This window comes from Pelmatolapia mariae, linkage group LG22 (genome assembly GCF_036321145.2).
Source record: "Pelmatolapia mariae isolate MD_Pm_ZW linkage group LG22, Pm_UMD_F_2, whole genome shotgun sequence".
Taxonomy (NCBI): Eukaryota; Metazoa; Chordata; class Actinopteri; order Cichliformes; family Cichlidae; genus Pelmatolapia; species Pelmatolapia mariae.
Genome location: NC_086245.2, coordinates 34,089,622 through 34,109,329, shown reverse-complemented (window position 1 = coordinate 34,109,329; position 19,708 = coordinate 34,089,622). Strand labels below are relative to the sequence as shown.

Below are 19,708 nucleotides of genomic sequence, written 5' to 3'. Positions count from 1 at the left end.
GACGTCTCTGTGCTAAAAGCACTTATCACGTGTCTTGCATGTTCGTCTATATTTTGTTGCCAAGCCCTCAAATGAATGAGGCTGAGCAGACACATGTAGAGCGCAGTGAGTGAGGTGGTGATGGCAGACAGAAAGGAGCATCCTGTGGAGACATAAACACTAGAAACTTTGCAGGAAGGCTATTTGCTATTGTGACACCAATTTATACAAACAAGAACAATTACGTTAAATACAGCTGCTTTATACATTAATAGAATGGGCTCTTACTATCAGCGACGCTGGAACTGTATTTGCTTAGTATCGGATCTACGGCGTCGCATGAGTAGGTGTCGAAAAGCGATTTCAAGTGACGTAACACTTCCTATAAAGGGCTTTGCGCCGGGTCTCGAGCTCCTTTCACTGCGGTCCGTCATGAGAGGACAAGGGGTAAGCCGAACTGAGCGGGTTGGTTAGTTATGTCCTCTGTCTGTGTGTGTGTGTATATATAGATATGTGGTTGCATACGTTTTATTATTTAAAACTTAGATGCGATGCTCTTAAACCTCTGTGAACATAGCTAACATCTAGCTTTGCGCTAAAACTGTACACGTTTTTTAGTATACAAGCTTCCAAATATGCGCCAATTTCTTTTTAAAAACGACAAAAAATAAACCGTCGACTGGTTTTCCTCTGGTTAGAATCGCGTTTCACCGCACAGAATCACAAAATACCGACATTCCTTACTCTGTGATTTGCTCGAACCTGGTGTTAACACAGTGTGTTAACTTCGGGACTCCCGGAGGGCCTGGTTAGCTTTCTGCAGGAAGTATTGGGTGTACAACCCGACCTACGCATGTGGAAGGCGCCGTGGCCGGCGTGTATGTTAGTGTGGGGTGTCCGAGGAATGTCTGGTCGAGCAGAGAGGGCACGTCTGCTGCCCGCTCCACTCCGAGGCCTGTCCGTCAGCCTGCAGTGCGCGCTGTTGTCAGAGGGAGGCAGTGTACCGGATGTGTTACAACGTGTCTGTGAGCCAGCCGCGACAGAGAGCGAAGCTGTAATAGAAAAGCTGAAGTGAAACAAAGAGTTAAAAATGATGAAAAGCGTCGCTGCAGCCGCTGTCTGTGCTTTTTGTGCTTCATCTTTTGCGCTCTGGGTTTTTTCGTGGTTCTTTCGTACTCTGAGCTCTGCTGTCACTCCCTGCTCTGTTCCGGCTCACTTGTCAACCAATCAAAATTCGGCAGGCTCAAACGTCATCCGCTTCCAGCGACGCGCAGTCAGGGTCTTGGAAATAATTGTGTCTGTAGTAAGTCCTCTAAAAGTCCTGTGAAGACCAACGTGGGCTGCATGTGGCCCACGACGTAAAATGAGTGTGAAAGCTGTCCTTAAGAAGTTTACAGAAGTGCAATGTATAAATGTAGAGACAAGACTGTTTCTGGTAATCTGTAGTCAAAAACTATTGTAGATCGATGCATTATTATCATAGCAAGTGTTAACAAACCTAACCTGCCTTATTGATATATTTAAGCTTGTATTACCATGGAGACGGTGCTGTTAATTAAGAAACCAGAGCATTAAGAGCAGTGCACCTCTTGGCGTTTGAAAGAACGCAGCTTGGGTTTTATGAACTGAATCGTATGCATATTTTTATATGGTATCTGCCCACAATGCCACAGTGCAATCACCCACTGGGGTTTTCCTGCACTGTGGACTAATCCCTGGGATACAGTGGCTATAGAACATCAGGTTTTGCTTTCACCTCTGCATCATTGGTTGCTTAGTGGTGACAATGAGCCCTGACACACTCGACATACACGTGAAGTTTGCATCTCCTCCCATTTAACACAAACCTCTCGTTTTGCAGGATGTGATGGGGAGCAGTGACTCTACAGTTCTTGCTGCTGCGATGGTGCATGTGGTCAGTTGTATTTTATTTTTTTAAATGTTTGTTTCTACAAAACTGTACTGTAATGGCTGGATTTTTGTCTGGCTGCGACGCTCATGGGTCAACTTGCCTGTCAGCCTCAGCTAAAGCACTATTAAAGATTTGTTAATCCAAGCAACAAAGCAGAAGATAAACAGTGGATGTATTCACTTTAACAACAGAAATGGGCTTTAGAGTAAGGCCTGTCCAACCATAATCTGCTTGGCTGTGGTGCCTAAGCTAAATATCAATTTCTTCCTGTGTTTAAAAAAAAACAAAAAACAAAACAAAAAAAAACCCCCTGCTTTAGCAGTGGTGAAGCACCAAAATGAATATGGCACACACTTCTTTCACGCATGACTGTTGGTTAGCACAGTATGAGCTCTGGTTCTGTCAAGTGGGCCATAAAGCTTATGCAGTGCAAAGAGCAATATATTCTCTTGCAACCCACTGCTGCAGACTTTCCGCAGCAGTGTTACTAATGAGGACTAACATCTGTTGGTGACCTCGCGTGTTCTGTAAACTGATCTGAAATTTCAGTTTGAAAACTTTGCCTTGTTAAAACGAGAAACTTTACTGTTTCCCTTACCTGCAGTTGTCGCAGACGATGCTTCAGTCCAACTCGGTAAGTCGTGCTTGAGGACTAATGTGCTGTAGACCAAGTAATGATGATTGGCTTAATATGTTCAACTGCTCTGAAGTGTGAGTGACAGCTGCCTCTCTGAACACCTGCTGCACTATAACCACAAACTGAGTGTTGTTGAAGTCCCGCTGACCTCCATCCTTCCTCTCCTTCTGGCAGGTTTTCCTCTTGACCTGACTTTCTGCACTGAGGCTGCAGTAAACGGTATGTCGAGTTTCTGCATCCATATCACTTACTCCTGCGATGTAAATGTCCACCACAGTGAAAACAAAACTGACACATGATTGCAATCAGTGAATCAAGAGGAAAAACAAGATCCATTAGAATGAATGTTAATCTCAAGGAGAAGTGAATTTGAGCCACAATGGCAGCACTGTGTGGTATCTGCAGCCAGCTGCTTCATTGGCTGGTTTGTTCAAAAGTCAGTGCAAGATGAACTCAACAAATGGCATCGTTGGTCTCCTGACTGCTTGTGTTTGGAGTCCTGGTAAACATGTTGATACACACTGTATTACTCGTGGATCCGTACTCCTCGTCAAATAAAGCTTCTTGGTGTTTTTCTTGTTTTGTTTTTTCTGCAACTTAATTTTTGTTGCCGATCTGAAAATGAATTGCTTTTGTAATCAGCCAACTTGTTTGTCCCAGTAACCCTGCATCAACTACTGAGCTCACTGTTAACCTTTTTCCAGGTTTCTGCTGCCACAAATGATCATGTCCTGATCCAAGGTTTCAACTTCAGTAATAAAGGTGAGGATTGGCCCAAAGGACAAAAGGGACTGGAGCATTGGTCCTTACTTACTAATGTCTGTGGAAATGTGTTTTTGCACAGAGTAAGAACAAGTGCATATGCAAATTGTCTTGTTTCTAACACTGTTTCTTGTGTAATTAAAATTATTCTGTATCAGCAGGTTGTGCCGAAATGTTGCTGCCACGCCTCATTTCCCTGTAAGTGTCAACATGTTTCCCACGAGGTGAGGTGGAGGAAGGAGGGCAATGGTGCAAGTGACAAACCCTCTATTGTTAAAAGGAGGAAGCAGCAGACTGTCCAACTGAAGACACTGAAATAAATCAAGTTCAAGTAAGAAATTCACTGATGCTTGATGTAGTCATGCATATCATTTATGCTCAGTAGTGTGCTGAGGTCTATCCCGACAGACCTTTCGCTGTAGGGCCATGTCGTTGGAAATGCCTCACAAAGTAAATCTGTTTCGCTTTACCCACATGTTCACTGCCATGAACGTTGTGAGATACTGATGCAGAACAAGTCTCTGTCAAATATTACCCAACTGCTCCGTAGATTTTCTATTCTGCATTTTGCAAAGTCATTGTTTACAAGTCTTATCAGTGGACTGACTGTTTTCATATCACTGGTTAGGGTGGACCACACAGATAAACATGGATAGGAGTAATCGGTATAGTGTGAGTACCATGAGGTTATGTGCATATCACGTGCCTGCTTTAACAGTGTTTCTTTTTTAAATTTTAATATTTGTTTTAAAATGAATGATCTCTGAAAATCCCTGAACTCTATAAAACTCACAATATGAGGTTTTCAGCAACATTTATAAATTTAAAAAAAAGAAAGGGAGAGATCTGGAGCAAAGAGGCAGAGCAGTTACCGCGACGATGAGCTCAGGTGGTATGAAGGAATTCTTTCCGAGCATCCAAAACAGCAGCACTGTAATAAACTGTAATAAACATTAAAACTTTTCCTGTTCAACAAGCTCCAGTATGAGGAAAAGCCAGCTTAATAGCTGCTCGCATGCAAAGTGACAGCAGTGAAAATGAAATGTGCAGGTGAACAATTAACTTTAGGCCTGGGTCTAAAGACGGTCTTCATTAGAGAAAATTGGCTTTTGCACGGAGCATGTAAATGTCCACATGACAGGACACGGTCCAATAATTTAATAAACCCATGTGTTTCAGAATCTGAAGGCTGTCCTGCCTGCATGGAAAGGACTACAGCTGATCGCTGTAAGTAGTGTGTGTGTGTGTGTGTGTGTGTGTGTGTGTCGTTAAAGTGGTCATGAACCAAGGCTGTCAGGATTCTGTGTTCCTGTTTAGCTGTGGACATGACCAAAAAACAAGCCATCCCAGTGGGCTTCTCAAGCAACCAGCTTAGAAGAACCTGTTGGGAACATTTCCTGAGGGGTATATGAAAAAGCAAAATTTCAGGATTAGTGATATGTTGAGCCTTCACTTTCAGGAAGGTGACTCTCAATCACTTTAATTCAATAAAAATGTATTTGTATAAGGCCAGTTCACAATAAAGGTGCTTTTATTGTAAAGACCCTACAATGGTAGAAAGAAGCTCCAGCAGAACCAGGCTCAGGGGGAGGTGGTAGTCATCTCCTGTGACTGGTTTGGGGTGAGGGTAAAGAATCATGACGTCGTTGCTATAACGATGCCTAGCCCATTGGGGCAGTAGTTGAGTGTAATGAAAAATGGCAAAGTGTAGAGTTGAGCTAAGCAGGTGCTAGTGGAAGAGAAGCTGACATCTTCAACATAATTTATGCATGTCACTGACTTCACTCAGTGAAGGTGCTGCAGTCAGTCTGTATCTGAAATCTGTGTTCTTTTCCTTTCAGGAGCGAGTCAGTGATTCCTGAGAGGAGACTGTTCTCCGGGCTGACGCTGGCTTTGGAGGAAACGTGTTATAACTTTTGCAAATGAGAGATTTAATAAAGGATGTCATGTTAAAGCCAAACTTGGCACTTGTGTTTGGACCTTTATTTATTTATTTATTTATTTATTTATTTATTTATTTATTTAAAGGTTAAGTCTTTGGCTTGCAGAAACAAGTGTTTTGGTTTGTTGCTGAAAATGAATACTTAGTGGTAATACTTTTTAAAGCTCCTTACTTCATGATGGTTTTGGGACATGACTGCTGGACATCTGAAGGTTGATGTTTACACGTGTTCAGGTCTGACTGTTCCAGAACCTAATGAGGGAGATGTGGGGAATTTTTTTTTAATTTATTTATTTTGTGCTTTCATTATATCAGACTATTTTTAAATAAAAGGATAAAGGTTTTGTTTTTAAAATCTTGCCTTGTCATAGATTTAATTCCTGCACTGTCCTATTAAACCTGAGACTAGCACTCACTGACACTGGGTGTTTGATCTTGATGCAGAGGGCGCTGGTATACTGTACTAGCTTACTTTCTCCACTAGGAGGCAGCAGTACTCCATTAGCTTGCCAGACCGCCCCCTCACACAAAAAGTAGGTTGAAGTTCACAGAGCTCAGAACGGCTTCGTGCAGGAGCAAGACACCATATCGACATTCCTAAGAAAGCTGCTGTGAGCTGGGAGTTTTCCAATACTAGGTTTAACCTAGAAATGGCTAGATTTCTCCATGGCCTCTCATGAAGGTGTTGGGACAGGCTATTTTAATGTCTTCTAGACTAGTGCTGTCAAACATGAGGCTTGGGGGCCAGGAAAACCCCAACCCAGCCTGCTTGGCTAGGTTGGGGTTTTCCTGAGGCCATAAATGTTCTTTATTCTATACTTATTTTCAGAAGTTTTACAGTTTTCCCTTCTTGTGAAAACCTCTCACGTGTCCACTGACAGTACACCAAAGTAACTACATTTTAGATTTGCTATTTTTGCACATGACTAATTACAGGTTAAGCTCAAAGAGTCATGCTGACCGATTTCTTTCTTTTACTACAGGAATTCTTTACTATGTAGAAAAACTGAGAAATGTTGAACTTGCTGCTCTTTGTCTTATGTTAAGAGATCTTATTGGTTACACGTGTAGTTGAACTTTTGGTACTGACTGAAATTAGTTTGACTCATCCATGTAATGTCAGAGTATATATAAAATGAGCTTGACATCCCTGTTTTAGACCAAGACTCATCCCTGCAGTCAGTATTATACTTCCCTTTTTAAATGCTGTATAAAACACTCCCTTATTTTCCTGAAGCTCACATAAAGGATATCCATCCAGTTTTTAGCACTCTGTTTAGAGTGTTGACCTCGCCACCTTGAGCATTTGATTCATTCTTTAAAACAGCTGCTGGACAAAAAAAGGCTATAGTAAAATTGAAAATGTTCAAGAATTAAATATTTCAATATAATATTTATAATTTCATGTGCCTTAGAGATTATAATCACTCGCAAAAACAAAATACATGTGTTTCGTTTATTCTACTTTATCAAAGTATTTGGTGATACTGTGAGCTTTCAGGTTTCCCCTACATGTGATACTGAATTGACTCATTGTCAGGCCATGATTTCACACGTTTTAACGTGTTTACTATAATGCAATGTTCTCTCTGTGTACTTTCAGTTTCCTGTGCACGCATCTGCTTAGCACGCTGTACATTCTCCCAGCCACGCCGTGTCCACGCGTTGCTTCATTGCGCTGATTGGGCAGGGCTGACACAAACAAAGCTTTCTCCACCAATCAGAGCAGTGTGCACGCACTAAGCCATGCTGTTCATTCTGCCTCCTCGTGCCCAGCTCATAAAAACAGCCTCCTCCCTTTGTTTACAGCAAAGTGAATTGGTCGCTCGACGTGTTTGGATTACCGATAGTTTCCAAGGGATTTGTTTGTGAAGTTTCACGTTTCAGCTCTTTTTGTCCATTTTCGAGGTTGGCAATCATGGTGGCGATGACGAAGAAAGTTAAAATCTTTCAGATAATCTTTTCCGATCCCAGTAAGACTTTTTACTGCGGCGGAGACACGGTGTCTGGCCGTGTCGAAGTGGAAGTCAGCGAAATGATGCGGGTGTCCGCGCTGAAGCTTCTGGGTCTGGGCTGCGCCAAGGTGGAGTACGCAAAAGGCAAGCAGCGGTGCCGACAGGAGGCCGAGTACCTCAGACATGAATCGGTCCTGCGGCTGCAAGACCAGCCCACAGGTACGGGAATGACCTTTATGCTGGATATCCTGGAATGTGTGTTAGACATTTACCGGCTTAAAACATGTCTGTGGCTGTTGTAATAATTGTTAGGGCAGCTGTGAAACCTGCTGTGCATGAATAATGCAGTAAAGGGTTTACTTTCTTTTCCAGACTCTGACGGCTCCGTGTTGTTGAGACCTGGCAACAAGTACGAGTACACGTTTGGATTCGAGCTCCCTCAGCAAGGGTGAGGATGCGCTATGTGACGCATGATTTTCCATTATCTAAAGAGATGCAGTGTGCACCTCTTCACTGACTTACAAGTGATGGAGCAATAACGGTTCTTACAGGCAACTGGTGTCATCATACAAGGGGAAGTTCGGCTACGTTCAGTACTGTGTCAAAGCCCTGATGGAGAGGCCGCAGCAGCCCGTGCTAGAGTGCAAGAAGTGTTTCGAGGTGGAGGAGCCACTGGATGTCAACACCCCAGACCTGCTGGTGAGTTCACTAATGCCAAAACATAGTCAGTGTTTTTGTCATTGAAGCTTGGGACTGCATAACCGAACACTGTCTTTCTGCTGCTCTTCAGTCTCCAGCAGGTGGCATGAAGGAGAAGAAAGTCACCTGCATGTTCATCCCTGACGGTCAGGTGTCATTGAATGCAAAAATTGACCGGCGTGGATTCTGTGAAGGCGAAGAGATCTGCATCAATGCAAAGTTTGAGAACACCTGCTCCCGCATTGTTGTGCCCAAGGCTGCCATCATAGCCAAACACACCTACCAGGCAAACGGCCGCACCAAGATCCTACGCCAGAAGCTGTCCTCGGTGCGTGGTAACCACATCATCTCTGGGATGTGCGACGCCTGGCAGGGAAAAACTATCAGGGTACCGAAGATCAAACCATCCATGCTGGGCTGCAACATCATCCGCGTGGAGTACGCTCTGATGGTGAGCCTTCAGTTTCTGAAAGTTTTGGTGTTTATCTGGTAAACATTGGTGTTAATAACTGTGTTTTTCTACATCATAGATTTACATACACATTCCTGGTAGTGACAAGCTGATCCTGGAGTTGCCTTTGGTCATTGGGACTGCCGGTCTGGGCAGCCGCAGCAACAGTGTGAGCAGCCAGGACAGTTCAGCCAGCATTGCCTCCCAGAGCTGGGTGTCTCTCAGGATGCCTTCTGAACCTCCGAGCTACTGCGACGTGACCCGGGACTGCCGCCTAGACCAGCCTCTCACACCTCTCCTTGATGACTTTGACGGCGATGGGAGTCCCATCTTCATGAACGCACCAGCCTTCCAGTACCCAGCGCCCCCAGCATACAGTGAGGTAAGCATCTCTGGTAACTTAAAAGTGTCCTGTTAGTAAGAAGTTGCGTTCCTTGAGATAACTAAAAGGAATTACGTGTTTTTTCAGGCAGAGGAGGAGTTCAACGGCAATGCTCGCATGCTGCCGGTCTGCTGAAGTCTACCAGTGGGAACCGTGGAACTGTGGTCCACCTGTTAAGGACCAAACTTGAAAACAGGCAGAAGGTCTAAACTCCAGAGAAGGTTGGATGGAGAAGTAAAGGCACGAGTGTGGAGGTGGACAGAAATGTTGGTCGTTTGTTACATCAGCTGCCTTCAACCTGCTTCATCGCTTATGAGTCTTCCTGCTCGTGCTCTTCAGACCAGAGATGTTGAGGCCAGATGGCACAGTGCTGCATTTCTGAATAAGCTGCCCTTTCCAGAGACTGCCAGAGTCTCACTCTCCATTTACAGCCACTATGACTTTGTTACTGGGCCAAGCACTGGCCTGCTGTGGCACCGTGGCTTTTTCTCATTCCGCTCCAAGCCTGTATTTTTACAGGACTACACAAAAGGAAACATCCTTTTACCAGTCCACTCAGTTTGCATCGCTGTTACGAATTTGTTGGGAACACTGTTGCTTTTCAGAATTACAGCATGTAAATTTCTTCCTTAAATGTCAGTAGTATTGCCAGTGTTTGAAAAAAGTCCTTTATTCCTGTATTGTTGCACTTTTTGATCGCTTTTGACTCTACTACTGCCTAGAAGACTCTCTGTTCAGTTGAACAATGTTTTTGATGTGGAGATATGCGACTTCCAAATCACAGCTTGGTGACTGGCGCTAATTACTGCGAGTGCCGTCCATACCACACGCTCTCTATGGAACGCACTTTATCTGAGGTGAATCCTTGTATCTGATCTGCAGTTATCCCACGCAACATTTCATTTAAGAGTTCCACTTTTGTGAATTCACAACTTCTGTTCTTTCAGGGCGCAGGGAAATCACTGTTAATGACTGATTTGTGAGAAAATATGTTTGTAATACGCTCTTGATACGTGCAGATGTTTTTGTATGAAACCCTATGGGTTCTTTTTTTTTTATTAAAAACTATCCACTCACTTGTCTACCTCCTTTTTTTTTTTTTTTTCTGGTTCTCAGCTAGAAATTTTTAATCGATGCAGGTTTTTGTTCAGCTTGCACAAACGCTTTGCCCAGAGTTATGATCCTATGGAGAGGTCTTTAATCGCGTGTGCAGTTATATCTGCCCATATTCTGTGAGGTCGGGGCGTTTTCCCTGAGTAGATGACAACAGAAAGAAAGATTAATACAATAAAGTCATTTAGGTCAAAGAATGGTACTAATTTATATTTCTTTGTATTAAAATTTAATATTTTAGAAATTTTGAAAAATGAAATGGACCTTTGTTAATAGAAATGCGGGAATAGATACTTATCAATGTTTTTCTCCAAGATTCACAAACAGTTGGCCTGAACTCATCACACTCAGTGGACACACTGTGGAATCTGACAGGTGAAATTAGTCAGTGGTTGTTTATGTGACTTGCAGCAGTGTGGCTGAATCTATTTGATTTGATTTCTCTCTTCCACAGCGTGTCTTTATCCTGTCTTCCTTCTCTCACGGCAGATGGCCCCGCCCCTCCCTGAGCCTGGTTCTGTCGGAGGTTTCTTCCTGTTAAAAGGAAGTTTTTCCTTCCCACTGTCGCCAAAGTGCTTGCTCATAGGGGGTCATTGTTGGGCTTTTCTCTCTGTATGTATTATTGTAGGGTCTTCCTTACAGTATAAAGCACCTTGAGGTGACTGTTGCTGTGATTTGGCGCTGTATAAATAAAACTGAATTGAAAATATTTTTCTTACACTTTTAAATGATGTTCTCCACTCTATACTACTTGCGTCAGTAGCTATTGCGAGCAACAGATAAGCAAAGTTTGTTTATCTAAGAGTGCCTCTGACAGGCTCAGCTCATCTGCTGTGCTACTTCACAGCCAACCAATGGCACACAACGAAAAGTCATTATGTTTAAGCTTCTCCGAGGCAGTGAAATTTCCTCTGCGCTTTTCCTCTCCCCGGGGAAAGAAAGATGTTTCTAGCATGGCTGTGGGAGTATAATTGTTATTAAAAGTTCACAGCTTGACTTTCAGCCAAGTGACCTTCCCACATTTGGCAAAAATGAAAGAAGAAAAAAAACCCAACCCAACACTAATAAACACAGTTTGATATTAGAAATATGAAACTATGGATATAAACTTCATAACAGGGAAAGTACAAACCAACCTCGTGTATAAGGGTGGCCGGCAAAATGCTTTTAGGCTGCAAGAAGAATGACTTTTCTTGTTTAACAATAACTTTATTAATATTTTAATATCATTATTAAAAACAATAAAACAGAAAGGAAACCATCAGGAAACACTTTTCACTGAAACTCGTATCCAAACACATATTTCTTTTTCTTTTAAATTGGAAAACCTTTTGCGGACTAGAAGTGTATCCAGCTTTTGGAACCTTTGCTGAAACTTTCCACCTTTTCTCAAAACACAAAACAGACCAGTTTCACGAAACAAAGGACTGTTTTAGAAAATCGAATCCAAACATACAGTGTAACCAGTGATCCGTGTCTCCACAACCTTTTCCCTGTAGAACGGGTGGCTCATTCCCACTATCCTGTTTCATCTAAACGTAGTAAGATGAGTTTAAAAAAAAAAAAAAAGTTATTATGCTACAACAATTTTTTCCAACTTTTCCACATGTTACACCAGCCACACATGCTCCCTGTTACATTCTCGTTCATATGTATATTTTCTAAGTCTGTCTTTGCTTGCCAATGTATTTTAACTCAGGTGTTAATAGACATGTTTCATTAAAGAAAAGACATGATATATTTAACTTCATATGGTTCAGACTGAAAAAGAATTATAATGAAATTTAGTCCAATTTTTAAATGCATTTTATTTTGTCAATTTGTTACCTTTAAGCAAAATATACATATAATATGTTTTATTTTAATTAGTTAATTGGGCAGCCCGAGCACAAATGTAGGTGACTCGCCTCATATAGCTGCCAGCTGGTTGGGACTTACACCACCAGTGTTTAGCCGCCTACCATGCAGTCTTGAGATCTCCAACCCTGCCTCAGGTGACCTCACTGGGGCTAAAGTCTGGTAAATGGACTGATTCTTATACAGCACCTTTCTGCTTTCCCAGAGAACTCAAACATACAACATGCCTCAACATTCACATTCATTCATACGAGCACTTGTTTTTTTTATGCTTAAGTGCTTCCTATCTAACATTCACACTCCGATATTTGCAGCCAGGGATGACATGCATGATCAATAGCAGGTCAACAACCACCTCCACACGGGACAACTTTAAATCCCTGAAAATGACTAATTATCTGGGTCCAGGCTGTGGGTCAGTCTTTAAAGGCAGACATTATGTTGTTACAAAAAAGGCCCCACTTATCAAGGCCATGAACACAGGAAACTAATCAGATTTCCCATGAGTATCAGTCACCCTGTACATCTCAGGCCGACTGATTTTTCATAGTTGATACCCTTTTGATTCTGCAGTTTGGGAAACCCTGAAAGGTTTTAGGACCCAGGGGATCAAAGTGAGGGCATAGAAAGAAATAGCAGCAGGTGCTTTCTTCTCTCCTGGTTGGTTTTTGATTAAGGTACTATTTTAAGCTTGATTCTGAGATATGAGCTCTGAATCATACTTATTTGGAGTTGGAGGTTTCCTGCTGGGGACACTGAGGTGTTATCAGGTGATTGCTACATTGCTGGCAGGGTGTGCCATTAAAAGTACTGTGTGGGTCATTGGTGTTGTGCAGATAAGGCCTTTTACTCTAATAACGCCTTGTTTTGCAAACTCTTAATAATAAAATCATATAAAGATTTACTGATAGTGACCTCTTTATTCCGGACTCGTCCCTGGATGAGTATTTTAACTGGAAGTTTGTTTAGTAGGATAAACGCCTCAGTGTTACAGATTATTTCAAATGAGTCAACAGTGAGAAAGGCCAGGTGTGGCAGATTGGAAGAAGTGGAATTATTGACCCCTGACCAGGCCTACAGGAATTCTCTCCTGGAGGTAGATTCAGATTACATAGTTCAGCTAAAAAACAAATTTCATTTGAACAAACTGGAGCCTGCAGTGCCTCAGACTGGAAATCCTTGCAGAGAGCAGTGAGGACAGCAGGAAAAACCATCAGTCTGCCTGACTTTGGATCCATACTTTTCACCGTCTAAGGTCCATCAAGGCATTCCCGAGCAGTAGGGCAGCGAGCCCGGGGGGGTTTCTAATGACTTCCTCAAAAACAGGCTCCTCCCATCTCGTCTTACTGAGGCTAAAGTTTGTCTTTAAGGCAAGAAGAGGAAGACACCGACCCTGCAGGCCTGTTCGACCTCCATTTTAACCTCCTAGGACCTGCCGTCCACATATGTGGACATCACATTTTGGGTTATTTAGACCAAAATACTTAATTTTGTTCTACAAAGACCTGATATCCACTTACCAGGACTTTATACTGCTACTGTTTTATTGAAATTTTAAATGAATATCCTCATATGTGGCCCTCATTTTTCTTAGAAACAAAAATCAGGTAAAAAAAAAATCAGGTAATTCTTTGTTTTTACATTCATCAGGTCCCAATCAGCCTAAATATAAAAATGCATGCCGTGGAAGAGTTCGGGTCTTAGGAGGTTAAAGACATTCCAGAGCAGAAGCTCAGAGAGACACAGATATACAGTGGGAGACTTTGCAACAACTTAATAACAACAATAAAGAGACAGGCTGGCAGTGCCGAACCCTTCAGGAGATCCTTCATAATCATAAAAATAAATAAAACTAATGATAATAAATCTCCAGACATTTGCATTGTGACTCATTTTTGGGTTTCACTCTGAGAGATAAAGTAAGGCTGATGATAAATGTTCTCATGTTCCAGGCATGTGTGTTTGCGGGCAGCTACACCATCACCATCATGTCATAACTCCAGCACGGCACACGCCTCGTTCCATCCTCAGACACCAGCTGTGATTGGCTGAGAGGCCAGAGCACTTGCCCCCTGTCTGACTGAATAAAGGCTAGCATTCACGAGCTGCGTGTTCACACCCACACACCAAGACACTCACAACTCCAGTAGTACAAGTACACAGACACACGCGGCCGGTTTCCACCAGATCGCTGTCTATTTCCTCATCCGCCCATTTGTTCTCTCAGCGGAGACGGTGATTCACCACAGGAAGTTCAGTTTGCTTACTGAGCAAGTCTAGTCATGAGTGGGACATCATGATACAGTTGCCTCAAATAAACACTGATTGCTGAGGCTCTTCCAAAAAAGCATTTAAATGTAGAACCTGCCTCTTTAAAGCCACAGCTCCATTTATGATGCCTGTGACATCTGCCACAGTCGAGCTCAGGAGTCTGCACGCCGACGTAACCTCGAGCCGATGTATCCGTTATCTATCCAATAAACAGACTGCAGTGGGTGATTTCATAGAGTTTTACTATCACTATGACTTCAATCCAGTTAAGGGGGCATAAAAACATTATTTCTCAAAATGTGACCAGGTGCACGATGGCGATAGTACAAAGGTTAACAGGACGAGTCATTAGGCCTTGTTGTTGTTTTAGACAGGAATGATGTTCAAGCAGCTTCATCTTTTTTTCCAGTTTTCGATATGGAAGTGTGAGAACAGAAGTAACAAGAAAGAAGCTCTGGTGAACTTAACTGAACAGAACTCGGCCTTTGTGAAGTCTGTTTCAGGAAAGAGAAATCTGGTTGTGCAAAGGCAGAGAAACAAAGAGAGAACTAACCATTAAAGGAGAAAAGTGGCTGAAAGACACATTTCTTCACATAACAACTATTGCAGCGTCTACCTTTCAATGCAGAGCGCCTCGAGGCGACTGTGGTTGTGCTTTGGTGCTGTGTAAATACAACTGAACTGACACAAAAGTTGCTTCTCAGGAGCTGGACGAGTTTCCTTCATTCTTTCTTTTCACAGTGTCAACCACACGAGAAAAAAGTCCTCTCTGTTTCCCCCAAAACTTGAGGACTGATTGGCTGAAGCCTGTTGCTAAGTGTTCTGTGATTGGTTGGAGTCCTTGTTCATGCGTGGGGCATGCACACAGGGCATGTGGGCGTCTTCGGGAGGAATTTTGTTTTTCTCATGGCTCCTGGGCGGGAGGGGGGAACTTTCTGCTTACTGCTGCTTGATCTGGACCTGCTTTCAGTTTTGACATTTTAGTGGGGTTTTTGCCAAATGTACTTTTAAATGGAAGTGAATAAATGTTGAAAATGTTACAGGTTGTTCCCTTTCAGGGAACTCTGACTGTCAAAAAGTCACATGGGTTTAGTCAGCTGAATCTTTAATATGGTGCAAGCACAGGTCAACTCTAAGTCACATGGTTAACCATGTATTCCTACAGTACTGTATTCTGCTTCATATCCGTGACCAGTTTAGAGTCACCAGTTAAACTGGCATTCATGCTTTTGGATGGTGGGAGGAAGTCAGGGTCCCCAAAGAAAGACAACACAGAGGCCCACCCACTGTTTGTCCTGGGAGGCTTCTTTCTGTGAGGAGATAGTGCTAACCACTGCACCACTCAGAAAACAAAGTCAGCATGCAGTGATAACAGTGAACAAGGTCATCGCCATTACAACAGTTACTTTATTTATGCATATTCTAAAGAAACAGTGAAAAAGAATAAAAGCCTGGAAACTGAACCAATGACAGTTTTCCTTGTTGAGCGTTTTGATCATTAGTAACAGTGTTTGCAGCATTTCACTCACTGTGTGGAGAACAGAAATGTGCACAGACAGGATTGGCTTCACCTTGACATCCACCTTAATCAGCCGTCTGCCACCTGCGTGCATGCTAGCACTGAAAAACAACAAGCAGGACGGAACATGAATCGGCAGATATTTTGAAAATACAGATAAAACTGCACAGACATGAACACTTGTGTTTTTGGGGAGAGTGAGGAAGATATAAACACTGAGGCCGGTGGAATGTGTGGCTGCACATTCAGCAAACCGACCGCAGGATCTTAACCTTCCCGGTTTGTGTTCCAGGCAGACGCTCCGCTCTTTACCAGCACCGATCAGCACGTTTTATGTATGCAAGAACAGATTTGATCATTTCTGTGCTGAACAATGTTTTCCAGAATAAACAGACTTTGGTCTGGGAACCTTTGTTTGGACATTCAAACAACTGTGAGCAGTTTGAAAAGATTTACTGAAGGGCAGGAGAGAGGATGTTAGCAATGACCAAAGTAAGGTGAAATGTGTTTCGCTCCAGAGTGACTGAGAGCGTGCAGACAGGTGTAGAGCAGGTAAGCCCTTTCATTGGCTGGAACAGGAGAAACAGACAGCAACGGATGGATGCCCCTGGAGTTATTATCAATGTTAATAATGTTTGTCTACGGTCTCTGTGGTTTATTATCAGCCCTGCTGGTTGTTCAGTCTCGTCCACTCTGTGTATCTTACATGGAGATGTGTTTGCCTTGTGAGGAGTCCATGACAGTTTACGTTAAAATTATGAAAATGAGGCAAATATTAGGATTAATTCATGAATCCTAATGAATTATTGTAGTGAGCAGCTGCACACGATAGATGTGGCTTAACTCTTTATTCTAGAGTATATTACAGTGATGGAGGAAGGCCTAACTGCATATCGACTCCAGTTGTGCACATGCAGACTTTAAATCAATAATCAGGTACATGTGCCACTCTCACACAGAGAACAAACAGGCTAAATGAGGTTGACAATAAGGAAATGACTCGCTGGGAGATTAACAACCTTCAAACATCAGAAAAAGTGTGACAACAGTTAGAGTTCAGTCCATTCAGCACATAGATGATAACAGACAAAAACATTAGGGCAAATGTAGATGAGCGTCCCAGCACAGACTTTCACCACCTTGCTTACTATGTTACTGTGCATATTTCACTTAAGGGAGGCTGTGTGGTTTGAACCACTTTGGAAGGTCACACTGCACTATAGTTACACACTCGAGGTCTTCCACCTACCATGTTCCCGTCCTTCAGGCAGATCTATATGTAAACACTCAGAGAACGTCATGTTCCACACGTTCCACACAGAGCCGGTCCCACCCACCGTCACATCGTGTACTCTATTAATGCAGCTGTTCTCCTACATGCTTTTTTACAGGTCACATGATTGTGGTTGTGTTGTGTAATGACTTTTTGCGCTCTAGACAAAAGGGGAGTGAGATGCAGCTAGTTGTGTTCCTGCATGTGCACAAAGCCTGAAAGACTTCATCAGCACGTTTAACTGGTAACAGTGCGAGCTCAGTGTGATGGCAGAAACAGATATGTGACAGTAAAACATGAGGCCATGTTTATTACCAGCCATCCAACGGTTCTGTGTAAGCACGGGCATTTCTGGAATTATCCTTAAGTAAATACATGTCTGATTGCCTTATTTTTAGAAAAGTCTATTCAAACTGTGCAGCACCGTTAAAGGAACCCTCTGATACGTTCAAAGGAAGTAGGAGCAGGAGTCAGATAAGACTGTTAGCGAGCGCTCAGTAAATACTGCTCTGGGCTGGGAGCTGATTCTGTTATCAGTGGTCTTATGACTTAAAGAGCCATAAAACCCACAGAGTGCTCAATGCTACAATAATATTTAATATTCAGGCAAAAACCATTTCTATTATGCTTTGTAACTTTGCATGTTCCAGTAGATGGTATCTCAAATGCAGTATGGCAGTCAATCAACATGTCACGTTATTCATGACACAGCGCAGAAATAATACTGTAACAGCTGCTCCAAATAACGTACGTGCGTGCGCGCGCGCGCGCGTCCGTCCACCAGCCCTGATCCCTGCATGTACCTCCTCATAGAGGATGGCTGTTTAGACAACACTTGCTCTGTTTATGATTGAGAACAGTCAACACTGAAAAATCAAGAAATGACATCATGAAACAAGTTACAGTAAAAACACATTTGTCTGTGCTGAAATGAAGAAAGCTGGGTTCAGATTGAATCCTGATCAGTCTGCTTCATTCTAGTTTTCCTGGAGAGTCTCTTTCAAGCACTCCAGATGGAAACTCTTTCGACACAGGTCACATTTCAGCTAACCCGGGAAATGGATTGTTGCTCCATGCTGCCACCTAGTGGAGAGTACTGCGTTGTGTACATGATATAAACGCTGGTTTAAGTATAGACCCCCTAATCCAGGGGTGGGGATCTCCAGGCCTCGAGGGCCGGTGTCCTTGATCCAACACAGCTGATTTAAATGGCTAAAGAATCAGAATCAGAGAGACTTTATTTATCCCCAAGGGGCAATTAAGATACAACGGAGCAGACGTTAAAGATAAGGGCATGGCATAAACAGGCCATAAGAATGAGAACCTGGTTGGTTCTGGGGGTGGTGACCACAGTATTCACAGAGGCCATGGTTTTGAGGCCCTGCCAGGCCGAGTGGAGGGCCCCTGTGGTGAATGTTTTTTCAACAGTGTTTTTATTCTCCAGTTTAGCAGTTTTTATGGGCCTCTTGACCTCCCTGTTGACCTCCTTTTTATCCAGTGCAGAGCCGGTAAAGAAAATCCTCTTTTTTTTTTTTTAAATTAAGGATTTCCTTGAGCTCCTTGGTGATCCAGGGTTTGTTGTTGGGGTAGATGGTGACTGTTTTTGAGGGGATAATGATAACTTGATGCCCCGCCCCACAAAATTAATAAAAAGACCAGAGGAAAAGTGGTCGGGGATGCTGCCAAGAGACCTACAGTAACAATGAAGGAGCTGCAGGTTCTGCACTACACGTGACAGCAATCTCTCACACTCTTCATGTCTGGACGAGGGGGTCGAGTTGGAAGACAGGAACCTTTTGTCCAAGTCCAGCTAAAAACCAAAAACGGTACGCTCTGATGAGACCATGGTTGAACATTTTTGACACAAATCCAAAAGATTCATCAAAAAAGGCAAAAAACCCTCCACCATGGTGACTTTAGTCAAGGTGAAGGCAAATATTAAAAGCTCCAGATACAAGTTACTCTTGACCCCAACCCTTCAGGTGTCTGCCTGAAAAAGCTTACCAGAAATTTCTCAGCAAGCATATATCAAAGTCTAATTAACGCATGTACAGGTCACATTAAACCGCTCCACTGTCATCGTGGCGTTTTAACAGGGGCGTGTACACAAAGAGTCCCGAGAGACAGATCGGCTGAAAACGCTGCCCAGAGCGTCGTCGCTGAAGAAGAAGAAAAAAGCTGAATGACGTTGACACTTTGAAGCAAATTGTTTCAACCTTTATTAAACATAGCTTGCAAGAGATAAATATTACAAAGTTATTTCCTCCAAAATTAGCTTATTTTTTTTTTTTCAATCAATGCATAATTGTCAATCAACTGGCAGTATTCAAACAGCATTATTTTCTTGACGTTTTTTTTGAAGACCGTTAAATATCAAGTATGTGCAAAAGGTCAGGATTGATGCAAGTAAAACAAAAATTAGTCTGATTAGTCTCTGGTCCGTTTTATCATTCGTTCCTACTTCCCAGATATTTAAAATTGTCAACACTATGCAAAAAGAAACAATGATTTTGCAGTTAAATCATTCCCTGCATTAGCAACAACAATTAATAGAAGATAAAGCCAAACAGTACAGTATCATACGTGTTGTATGCTGGTGTTGGCAGAAAAAGTGGTCACTGATTCAGGGCGAGCGCTTCTTTACGAAAAAGCTAAACAAACAAAAAGTTCCAACAGTTGTAAGAATCTGCGTCTTAGTGGTTCGTATATATCCGCTTTCTGCCTGCGTGTAACAAACTGGTGAGCAGTAATCGTTTCCATCAAAACACAGAAACGCAATTACGAGAGGTGGTTTCGCCAACGTGACGGCGTTCTGACAGTGAGGGCTAGGCCCACCGAGTCCGACCAATCAAAGTGTTTCCATCAACAAGTAATTTGAAGGTATCTAAAGTTTAATGCCTCAAAGTATTCAGACGGGAGTTTCAGACCATTTTGATCTGAACCAGTGAGCACTTTC

At 42.7% G+C, this 19,708-nt stretch overlaps 1 protein-coding gene, 1 long non-coding RNA gene and 2 other non-coding genes across 5 annotated transcripts; all 4 read left to right on the top strand.

Moving 5' to 3' along the window:
- Positions 1–369: 369 nt before the first annotated feature.
- On the top strand, positions 370–5,250 carry LOC135933312 (uncharacterized). 2 transcript variants are annotated; one of them, XR_010573722.1, is made up of 8 exons: positions 370–426; positions 1,841–1,894; positions 2,496–2,525; positions 2,703–2,747; positions 3,233–3,290; positions 3,449–3,621; positions 4,470–4,517; positions 5,132–5,250. It is a non-coding gene; the product is annotated as an uncharacterized LOC135933312 (long non-coding RNA). The 2 variants fall into 2 exon arrangements; XR_010573721.1 differs by having other exon boundaries at positions 373–426; positions 3,452–3,621.
- LOC135933367 (small nucleolar RNA SNORA8) lies at positions 2,913–3,050 on the top strand. Its single transcript, XR_010573739.1, has one exon. It is a non-coding gene; the product is annotated as a small nucleolar RNA SNORA8 (small nucleolar RNA).
- LOC135933374 (small nucleolar RNA SNORA18) lies at positions 3,679–3,809 on the top strand. Its single transcript, XR_010573747.1, has one exon. It is a non-coding gene; the product is annotated as a small nucleolar RNA SNORA18 (small nucleolar RNA).
- A 1,782-nt stretch (positions 5,251–7,032) lies between the features above and the next one.
- On the top strand, positions 7,033–9,795 carry txnipa (thioredoxin interacting protein a). The gene is made up of 6 exons (XM_065471438.1): positions 7,033–7,406; positions 7,560–7,635; positions 7,739–7,886; positions 7,978–8,337; positions 8,417–8,719; positions 8,807–9,795. Exons 1-6 carry the CDS (start codon positions 7,151–7,153, stop codon positions 8,852–8,854), a joined length of 1,191 nt encoding a protein of 396 aa, XP_065327510.1. The 5' UTR covers positions 7,033–7,150; the 3' UTR covers positions 8,855–9,795.
- Positions 9,796–19,708: the final 9,913 nt, after the last annotated feature.